General features: G+C 32.3%; 3 protein-coding genes across 3 annotated transcripts; 2 read left to right on the forward strand and 1 right to left on the reverse strand.

The window, feature by feature from the left end:
* Positions 1-1,191: 1,191 nt before the first annotated feature.
* tous (testes of unusual size) lies at positions 1,192-7,419 on the reverse strand. The gene is made up of 4 exons (XM_012294739.2): positions 7,220-7,419; positions 5,648-7,151; positions 5,401-5,574; positions 1,192-5,318 (listed from the first exon to the last, which is right to left on the reverse strand). The coding sequence occupies exons 1-4, from the start codon at positions 7,417-7,419 to the stop codon at positions 3,555-3,557; spliced, it is 3,642 nt and encodes a 1,213-aa protein (XP_012150129.2). The 3' UTR covers positions 1,192-3,554.
* LOC100882824 (trans-2,3-enoyl-CoA reductase Sc2) lies at positions 1,933-3,474 on the forward strand. The gene is made up of 5 exons (XM_003707248.3): positions 1,933-2,072; positions 2,165-2,212; positions 2,353-2,663; positions 2,734-3,143; positions 3,233-3,474. Exons 1-5 carry the CDS (start codon positions 2,067-2,069, stop codon positions 3,358-3,360), a joined length of 903 nt encoding a protein of 300 aa, XP_003707296.1. The 5' UTR covers positions 1,933-2,066; the 3' UTR covers positions 3,361-3,474.
* Positions 7,420-7,890: 471 nt separating the features above from the next.
* Atac2 (Ada2a-containing complex component 2) lies at positions 7,891-10,359 on the forward strand. The gene is made up of 6 exons (XM_003707249.3): positions 7,891-8,300; positions 8,370-8,518; positions 8,576-8,803; positions 8,879-9,202; positions 9,278-9,799; positions 9,882-10,359. The coding sequence occupies exons 1-6, from the start codon at positions 7,891-7,893 to the stop codon at positions 10,235-10,237; spliced, it is 1,989 nt and encodes a 662-aa protein (XP_003707297.1). The 3' UTR covers positions 10,238-10,359.
* The last annotated feature ends 181 nt before the right edge of the window (positions 10,360-10,540 follow it).

Consider the following 10,540-nt stretch of genomic DNA (forward strand, 5'->3'; position numbering starts at 1 on the left):
ACAGAAGTAACCATTTACCACTGTTAAAGATCCTTCGTTTCAGTTGTTATACGACTGAGTAGCGCACAGCCTTCTTAGACCTTAAACGTTTAAATGATATCAAAAGGTGTGGACGGTATGTAAGTACATACATGCATACATATTTTCACATTATAAAATTATCTTTAATTCAAATAAAATAAAACATAACGAAGTACTATTGATTTCTTATTTATACATCCTTAATGTCATCCCTAGATTTAATAAGAGTTGAAAATTATATGGAAAAGAGCCACAGTACTGTAATTCTAAAATAGCATCGAAATATTAGAATCATATCGTACTGATCTAATTGAGCGAGCGAGCCGAAGGCGAGCGATCCTAAAAAGTGAGGGTCCGAACACGCATATAAGGAAAATAAAAAAATGAATATTTCGGCACTTTGTCGACGTAGTATGGTTCCTGAGGCATTTAGAAACAAATTTCTATTAGGGTTTGATGCGTTTTGATGCCTAATAAAGCCAGGAAATCAATTTTTGTCGGATTCGGTCCAAAACGGTACAGGTGGCGCCATCTAGCGGCGAGCGGCGGAACTACGAAAAACTAAAATTTCGATTTTCTCTAAAACTAGGGACTTTTCCGAAATTCTGAGATATACAAATTCTTCCTTGTCGCCTACGGAATCGAACGAATCTAATTATAGCTGGCTAGGACCATTATTAAAGAAAATAGAAAAATAGCCCATTTCATGGACTAAAAAATTGCCGTCCATCTAGCGGTGAAAGTTGGAACTACAAAAATAGAAAATCCCGATTTTCTCGAAACCTAGGGACTTTTCCAAAATTCCGAGATATACAAATTGTTCCTTGTGGCCTAAGGAATCGAACGAATCTAATTATAGCCTTCTAGGACCATTATTAAAGAAAATAGAAAAATAGCCCATTTCGTGGACTAAAAAATTGGCATCCATCTAGCGGTGAAAGTGGGAACTAATTAAAGTACAGTTTCAAAAGTGTGTAGTTCACCCTGTTCGCTGGAGAGATGGCGCTACTTGCTCGATTTTCGTAAAAAAGGTATTTCTCCTTTCCTGAGTACCATCGACAACCGCTAGGTGGTGCCACCAATCTCTTTTTTTTTTTTAAGAATATGCGCGCACAAATTCGAATTTTTTAAGATGTATTTAAAAATGTTTAAAAAATAATGCTAGGATAATTCAATTCGTTTAATTTTTTTATTTGCAAAATACGAAATACGATAGAAACGTAATTCAGTTTTCATTTTGATTAGCGCCCTGCTTTAAATTTTGATGAATCATGAGTTTCAAATTTATGTGCGTCACATTCATAAATATTTATAAACTAGTGAGGTGACAGTTTTTAAATTACACTAAGATTATCATAGCAGTACAGCTTCTACCATAAATGTTGCTTCTCCTCATTACTTTAGTTAGTACTTTATGAAGTCCGTAGCCGTTTAACAACGGACGAATATTATATAAATTATACTTTCTCACTGAAATTAAAATTGTATTTTAAACTGTACTACATGTATACGCTGTTCAGTACTTTGCTATAAACACAAATGTATAAAACTTATTAATGGATATATGCTAATATATTTCACTATTACTTATAAATAGACTTTTTTTTATTTCTTTGCCTAGCATTCGATTATCTTGTTTGTTACGCAAGAGAAAAAAGAAATATGAAATATAGTTTGTAAATTTAGAATTATGGTTGCATAAATCTAATAGTATTTAATTATGCACCTAAAGAAATGTTAATACCTGTATCTGTAAAATTTAGTATGCGATCAAAGATCATGTAAATATATATGATTTTGTATATTCAGTTTTGATTTAATGATTTCTCTTTTTACGTGTTGTCTTAAATATCAAAGAACAAGTGTATTCATTGGTCGCTGGAATGAACTTGAACTTTGAGCGATAAAGCGCGATCACAGCGCCGTACGATACTATTTGCTGTAATCCGTGATCACTAACGCAGTGGATAGTATGCTTGATACGTTCTAACTAAGGAAAGTTCGACGTTCGTAAATCCGAAATATAAGCCAACTTACTACTGGCAATGGAGGTATTTATACGTAAAACGAATATAGAAATCAATACTGAACAATTTTATATAGCAAGCTAGTACGAGTTCAATGTACTTTTTGTATTTTTTAGATTCAAATACTGACCGCTAAGTCATCAAAATTCGTGACCAATGTATCCGTAAGTAACAAACAGAATCAGCTATTAAATTGACGTGTATTCATTAATAAATTAAATCACATTGTACGGTTTATAACAAAGATGTATTCTCATTTGAATTTCTAATTAGTTGTTTTTATACAATTAAGTCATAATTTCAGGTAAAACCAACTACAACAATAAGAGAAATTAAAGAAGAATTGTATAAATTAAAGAAAGCACCACAAATTGAAAGACAAAGTTTAAGAGCAGATGCCAAAGGAAAAGCATTATCTGATTCTGAAACTTTAAAAAATTTATCTATTTCTGATGGTGGGAAACTGTATCTAAAAGATCTTGGACCACAAATTAGTTGGAAGACTGTATTTTTAATGGAATATGCAGGTCCATTAGTTTTATATCTATGGATATATAAGCGTCCATGGATTTTTTATGGTGATGCTAGCACATTCACCATTGATAACACGGTTCAGTAAGTTCATGTTATAAATTGAAAACTTATATTTTTTTATGAGAAAACTATGATTAAAACATAATTTCAGTGTGGCAGCTGTCTGTTGGTCAATACATTATGCAAAGCGACTTCTGGAAACATTATTTGTACACCGATTTAGTCATGCAACTATGCCACTGCGCAATCTTTTCAAAAATTGTACATACTATTGGTTATTTGCTATGTATGTAGCATACCATGTGAATCATCCTCTGTATACAGCTCCATGCCAATGTCAATTTATTACTGGTCTAGTAACATTTGCTCTTTGTGAGGCTGGTAATTTGAGTATTCATTTAGCTCTAAGGAACTTGAGACCACCAGGTACTACTGTAAGGAAGATACCTGTACCCACTTCAAATCCTTTTACTATGCTTTTCAATTTTGTATCATGCCCAAATTATACTTATGAAGTTGGTAGCTGGATTGGATTCACTATCATGACTTCATGTCTTCCAGGTAAAATTGTACTTCTTTCTTTATCAAAAACAGAACTTAGTAGCATATATGTTCATATATAAATATATACATAACCATTATATTTTCAGCTGGTCTCTTTACCTTTGCTGGTGCATATCAAATGACTATTTGGGCATTAGGAAAACATAAAGCATATAAGAAAGAATTCTCTAATTACCCAAAAAGTCGAACATCAATTATTCCATTTATTCTTTAAATATTGCGTTAATTTTAATTTTAATTTAGGGATACAATATTGGTAATTGCTATTAAGATACTATTTGTTTTATTTTGTTATTGATTATTCTTTAAATAAATAATTTATAACAGACTTATACTTTATTATTATATATGTATAGTATCCTTTTTGAATATCTTTGTAGTACTAGTTGAATTAGCAGAAAAGCATATTTAAATAGTTGCCTTAATTTCTTGTTCTTCACAAGGTAGTTTACTAATCAGTTTATGCATGTCATCTTTTAGTGCAATTATTATGCTTTGGCATTCTTGCATTTGGGACTTGTATTCATTTTGTAACTTTTCATGATCATAACATGCAGCATCTATTTTTCTTCTTGCTTCAGATGGTTTTATATCTTTTCCTGTTAAGCCTAAAAGACCTTCCATATGCATTATATGTCTTCTTGAATCTTTCAGTTCTTCCCTCAGAGCATTCAGTTCTGCGATCAGTGTAATATTTTCCTCTATAGTTCTATCTACATCCTTACTACTACCCGACGTATCCTGATAAACTTGTTTTTTAAGAGAAGCTATTGTCCTTTCTAAATGGTCTCTCTGTTTTATAAATTCACACTGTGCATCTAAATCTGCTTTACGACTACGTAAGAATTCATCGCTGGAACTGTATTTATGATACAATTTGGTAACTGCAGCTTTCAACGCTTGTGGTTCTTGTACGAGACCCGAAACGTCAAGTAAATCTACTCGTATCTTTTTTACAAATTGTTGGCACCTTTTATTTCGGTGCATTTCATATTGAAGTTCACGTCTCGCGGCTCCCAATTTTTCTCTCAACTCGTGTAGTTGTAATTCTAAACTAACATTAGTCTTATGTAAATTAACAAGTTCCGTTTCCATATCTCGAATCTTTTCCTTAAGTTCTTTGATTTCTTGTTCCCGCGGTTCTATCTGATTTTTTAATTCTGTAATCTTATAATTTAAGACAAACTTGAATTTTTCCAACTCCTGATTTGAGCGTTTTAACTCGTATATCTGATTTTCTCTATCTTGAACCGTGATATCTCTCTCGATTATCTCTTTCCTTAGGTCTTCTTTATCTTTCTCTAGTTCTTGAATAGTTGTTTGGAAATATTTATATTGACTTTGGACTCGTTGCACTTGCCTTTTCAGTTCTTCAATTTCTTTCTGACTAGCAACAAATTTATTACGTATCATCCCAGCTTCTCCTTTCAGTCGTATATTCAACTCTTTTTCTTCCTGTAACTTGCTTTCATAATTTGTTCTCAGTTCCAGTATTTCTTGATCTGCGTCGTCTTCTATTTGTGTCGTCATCTGTTCATGTACCTGTTCCTGATGGGTCATCTCATCTTGAATTTGCTCTAGCTGCAGTTTCTTTTCATAAAGAAGAGCTTCATATTTAACCGTTGCTGCCTGTAATTCGTCGATTCCATGTTTCTCTACTTCTTCCAAACGTTTTTCATAATCTTTACGCATTGCATTCATGCTATTTTCCAGCGCTAAATACTTATCATATTCTGTAATAAGCTTAGCGTCGTAATTCATTTCTACTTGTTTCATCGTTTCTTCGTGCTTTTCCTTCATTTTAACTATTTCCACATTTATCGCATTTAATTCAATCTTATGATTCTCTTGTTGTCTGCTTATGTTATCTCTTAATTCTTCAATAGCTTCGCAATATCCTTGATGAATATCACGCACTTTATCGTTATGCAGGACTTCTATTTGACGCATTTTATATGCGTGCTCTGTTTCCAGCTCTCTCATTCTAACATTCAAGATTTCAATCATTTGTATTTTTTCTTCTAAATCTCCTTTGCTAATTAGCACTTCATTTGTATATGGAAGCTCTTTACCTATTGTCCCTTTTCCTTCAGGATAAAACAGCCTCCAAATACATAAACTACCATCTGCAGCAGTAGATATTAAATATTGTTCATTGTAAGAAAGAGCAATCTGCAAAACATTAAAAGAAGTAATAAAATAACTACATATTTAAAACATATAGCAGTACTTTATATGTCTCTTTACTTTTTACCTTTGTAATATCAGCAGAATGAATATGAAAAGAAGTATAATGTATTGGTTCTTGAAGTGGACATTTCACTGATAAAATAATACCATTAGGGCAAACAAGAAATAGAACTTGATCCTCTTTTCCTAATACCATAGAATACATGTTTGCATCTGGGAGATTATACTGCCTAACTACCTAATAAAAATAATATCTTATGTCTTAATAATAAAGCTAACAGATATCATAAATAAATTAAACGGAACATTACCGCGCTATCCTTTATTTCACGTATTAAATTATCATCGGTAATACAGTAAGAAACTAATTCATCAACAGAGAAAGCAATATCGTGTAATTTTAGGCCTCTTAAAATTATTTCTGCAGAACGTCGGCCAGTGCTCATATCCCATTGATATATCACACCTTCTGCACCTAATGTCAGCAGTTTTGTATCCGACCTTGACCATAATAAAGTCTTCACTCTATTTATATGTCCTTTTAAAACAAAACAATTAACGTAATCGATGGACGAATAAACTTGTACGATATTTCCGTTAACAGCAGCAAATAAATGTCCCCCGTAACTAAATGATGCAGTCTTACAGCATCTAATAGGAAATTCCTCCATGAGTAGTAAATCATCTATCAGTATGCTCATAAAGCGTAACTTGTCACTGAAACCAATTAAGCAGAAAAGACCTGTAGGGTGTAATGCAATTCCACAAATATCTTCTGCATATTGTTTAAGTAAAGTCAAATTTCCTGATTCAAAATCCCATAATCTTACACTGTTGTCAAGTTCTCCACAGGTCATAAAAATAGATTTCCAAGCACATACTGACAGATTACTTATGGGTCCTTGGTGCAATGGTTGACCCATAATATTTAATTCTTGTGGCTCTGGATCTACATTTAGATCTGGTCCCCATAATCTTGCATAAAATATTTGAGTCCAACCAGTTGTTACTAACAGGCGATCAAAACTTAGATTAACATTCATAGCATTAATTTTATATAAGTCTCGACTGTTGTCTTTAGATATTTGTGGTGGAACTACATAAATATTTCTTTTCACATACTTATGCTGACCATCTCTTTCAAATAATATAATTGTCTTAAAGCCAAATGCAAATGCGAATCCTCTGTGAAAGGCAATTAAACAACTAATATGGTGTTCCCATGAAATATCTTTGCTAACATTCAGTAGTGAACTACTAGCTGGTATTACATATTCTTCTCGAATTTTAAGATTCATAGATACTGTATCTGACATCTTATACATATTTTTTAAGTCACCATGTTCTAAGTAAAAGATTCTACCATCTCTTGTTCCAAGAAATAATCTATCTGAATTCAACCATGCCATTGAACATATAAGTATGTTGTCTGCCTTTGAAAATCCATAGGGACGCCATACAGAGTCAGAAAGTGTCAGAAATTTGAAATTGTATAGTCCTCCAAGTGCAACCACCCCACTATCTGCTGGGTTACAAGCTAATACGTCTACAACAGCCAATAAATTTTGAGGATTCCCTACTGCTATACTGGATTCCACTTTTCCTTTTTCCCAATTGTAATAAAGCATCATTTGATCAGGTTCTCCAGTAACTGCTGCTAAATATTTGCTATCAAAGCTAAACTCCACACATGTGAATTTTGTGACACCAGGAGTGTCAAATGGTATTCCAAGAAGTTTTCTTCTCTTAAGTGTCTGAAGATCATAAATTGCTATTGTAGGTTTCTCCCCAGTTTCACAAATTGCTACATACCTCCTTTATAAAAACAAAAATATTTTGCTTCATTCTACTGTGCATTATACATTAGTAATGTTAAAACTTACTTATTAGGTGCAACTGAAATTATGTTTATTTGTTGCTTATCAGGCAAATATATCAATCTTTGCCGATATTGTGGAATATTGTGTACTGCTATTACATTTCCAGCAGGATACAAAATTTCTGCATCCGTAATATAATGTACATTTGAAATTATATCAGTTTTTAATCCATAAAATATTTTGGTTTGTAAAGAAGTAGTCATTTTGATCTTCTTTTACCGCTTCAATTAAAAGCGTAAAAATAAAGTTTTTTAATTGATAGAAGTGGAACGCATATATATTGTATATATTTAGTTACTATACGCTGTTTATATTTCCGTAGCAACAACTGTAAATACTAAAATTTGTATTTTAAATTTGCAATCTTCGATACCTATTTCGATACTTGTTCATAACTTCTCATCATATGTTGTTCCCAACTACCTTCAGATAATATTATTAGGAGTACATCATGAAATCTTGGACACACATTTTATATACAAAAACCTAACCTCCAAGCAAGTAGTATAGAGATAAAAATTATAACTTATAAAATGTTTGTGCATATATGGTTATACAATAGCTGATAGTACTTAATTAACAAGCGAATTTTAACAAATTAGGCAATTTCTTATTTTAACATTCAACTTAAATTTAACAAATTCATTTCAGTATTGTAAAATAATTAATAAACAATGTCTGAAATGATTGACGAAGACGATTGCAAATCCAACATGCAATCTGCTGATGATTCTAGTTCAGAATGTTGCAAAAATTGTGGATATTTGTGTGATCCGTATAAAAAGCCAGCATTACGTTGTAATGTGTGCTCAAAAAAGATCCATATAGACTGCTTGAAAAGAGGAAGTGTACCAGTATCTTTTGTAGGAGATGTATTTTTTGATTTAAGTTGTGGTCATTGTAGTCCATTTGGAGAAGAAACAGTGACTCGAAACAGAATGCCATGGCTTAATGTAATTGTATTGACATTATATAATTTACGGGAGAAATCAAGTGGTATTAGCAAAAGAGGCTACTTTCATTGGAAATCTGATATCAGTACTTTTGTTGATCGAAATTGGGATTACTTATTTAAAAAGACAGTGTAAGTAATTTAGTTCAAAAGCTTATATTACTTATCTAGTTGTTACATCAATAATGTTTATATTTTTAGTAAAAGAAAGAAAAATTGGATTGGTACAATATCTGGAACCCTTTCTCACTACAGTGGAATTTTCTTTAAATCAGGAACAGTAGAATTAGGAGAATCTGGTTGGTGGAGACTAATAGATAATGATCCACCGGAAGTCCTTATTGCCAAAAGTAATAACTATACAATTATTTTATAAAATAATTATTTTACATATACAATAATTATAGATGGGAAAATGATACTGGACCGTAAAAAACAAATTGGTAACCATATTAAACCAACAAGTAAACTGCATGGTAGTCCAACTCTGTCGGAATCAAGTATTTCAGTTGGGGAAGACAACTGTTACAGTAATAGTTCAACAAAAACTGAAGAGTGTTCTGCATATTCACAAACATACATTCAACCTGATACAACATTTTTTGACTTTTTGCTTGAAGAAGATGAACTAACCAGTGTGTACCATATATGGCAAATAAATGTACAAAAATTATTTAACATATAATAACATCAATATCTTATAATTTTAGATATGGAAATAGAAGATGATATAATTTCTAATGAACAAAGTGATACTCCATCTTTGTCAGATTTAATAAGAGATTGCCAATACCAAGCTAACAACTTTCATTTTTCGCAACTACTGGACGAATTTGCACCTGAATGGACATCGAATACCGACGTTTCTGAGAATATTAACTCTATTAAAATGGAACAAGCAAAGGAAGAAGAAGAAGAACAGTATGAAGAAGACAGTAACGACAGTTTAAATTTTGTTCAGGAACAACCACCTGTTTCTTTATTTCGAGTAACGAAACGACGACCGTGGCCCTGGCAAAGAAATCATATAATTGGTAAATGTATTTATTGTTCTGTAAATACTTTTCTGTTATTTATATTTTTACCATTTTTTAATGTTTATATTATAGATGAAAAGATACCGTGTATGACACATCAAGAAGAAGCATACTTATTACAGCAAGTTAATAAGTCTGCTCTTGTCTCAGCACCTCCAGAAATTAGGCGATTTTATCGAAAATTAGCTATCCGAAAACTTAAACGAGAATACGGTTTGCCAATCTTGGATATTGATAAGTTTGGGCAGAAAACAGAAGTTCTTGATAAGCCTTTGAAAGATACCGGTAGAGTTTTGGACCGATTCTTTGGCGATGATCTAGGTTCGTTTGAACAGAGACTGCAAGGATATAATGAGCCCACATCTGTACATAGTCCATATACGAACAGACTTTTGAAGCCATTTATAAGAAGAGATACTTTATGCCGTCCTTTATGGTTAAAAGTAATGGAAGAATTGCGCGCTAAAGTCAATAAATTTAATCCTAAGTGGAAATCACCGCCATTAGCACCCATTGATTATTCTTACGTGAGACCACAACACATTCCCGCAATTAATAGTTTATGCAGTCAATTTTTTTGGCCTGGTATTGATTGTAAGTATCTTTTACTGTTATTTTTATGTTTTTATCAATATACTCTGTTTAAATAAGATTTTGTATTACATCATTGTTTCAGTGACCGAATGTTTGCAGTACCCTGACTTCAGCTGTGTAGTTTTGTACAAAAAATTAGTCATAGGATTTGCAATTTTAGTTCCCGATGTTGGTTACAATGAAGCTTATATTTCATTTTTTTTAACGCGCCCCGAATGGCGCAGATCTGGGATAGGAACATTTATGCTTTATCATCTGATTCAAACGTGTATGGGCAAGGATGTCACCCTACATGTGTCGGCAACCAATCCTGCCTTAATCTTGTATCAAAAATTCGGTTTCAAAGTAGAGGAATTTGTTCAAGACTTCTATGATAAATATATGCCATCGAATTCACGAGAATGTAGGCACGCGCTCTTCTTGCGATTAAGCAGATAAATATGAATCAACTTTGAATGGTACATATATGTATATACGCCTATCAATAATTTAATTAATTGCTATTTGTAGCAAAATAATTTTAATCTTTTTTACAATAAAGAGAAATGTTTCTAAATGTTTATATGCCACAAATTTTTATCAGTAAATTTATTCGCATGTATATACTAGAATATATTTTGAAATACGCAATAGTGTAATGCATTCAATTCAGTGTACACATATATAAGCGACTTCTGTTATACGCGCCGAACTCTCGAGAGCGATGTCACGAGTAATCAGCCGATTAGTAGGTAAATTCTT

Source organism: Megachile rotundata, chromosome 10, assembly GCF_050947335.1.
Source record: "Megachile rotundata isolate GNS110a chromosome 10, iyMegRotu1, whole genome shotgun sequence".
NCBI classification, from domain to species: Eukaryota; Metazoa; Arthropoda; class Insecta; order Hymenoptera; family Megachilidae; genus Megachile; species Megachile rotundata.

What these genes read in the sequence shown, in the direction of transcription:
- LOC100882824 (XM_003707248.3), top strand. An exon ending in AATTCGTGACCAATGTATCC is followed by an intron (nt 2,213 to 2,352) that starts GTAAGTAACAAA and finishes TCATAATTTCAG; the next exon opens with GTAAAACCAACTACAACAAT. An exon ending in CATGACTTCATGTCTTCCAG is followed by an intron (nt 3,144 to 3,232) that starts GTAAAATTGTAC and finishes TTATATTTTCAG; the next exon opens with CTGGTCTCTTTACCTTTGCT.
- tous (XM_012294739.2), bottom strand. Translation starts at nt 7,419, where the DNA reads ATGACTACTTCTTTACAAACCAAAATATTTTATGGATTAAAAACTGAT. An exon ending in GTGAAATAAAGGATAGCGCG is followed by an intron (nt 5,575 to 5,647) that starts GTAATGTTCCGT and finishes TATTTTTATTAG; the next exon opens with GTAGTTAGGCAGTATAATCT. An exon ending in ATTCTGCTGATATTACAAAG is followed by an intron (nt 5,319 to 5,400) that starts GTAAAAAGTAAA and finishes AATGTTTTGCAG; the next exon opens with ATTGCTCTTTCTTACAATGA.
- Atac2 (XM_003707249.3), top strand. Translation starts at nt 7,891, where the DNA reads ATGTCTGAAATGATTGACGAAGACGATTGCAAATCCAACATGCAATCT. An exon ending in TGAAGAAGATGAACTAACCA is followed by an intron (nt 8,804 to 8,878) that starts GTGTGTACCATA and finishes TTATAATTTTAG; the next exon opens with ATATGGAAATAGAAGATGAT. An exon ending in TTTTTGGCCTGGTATTGATT is followed by an intron (nt 9,800 to 9,881) that starts GTAAGTATCTTT and finishes TCATTGTTTCAG; the next exon opens with TGACCGAATGTTTGCAGTAC.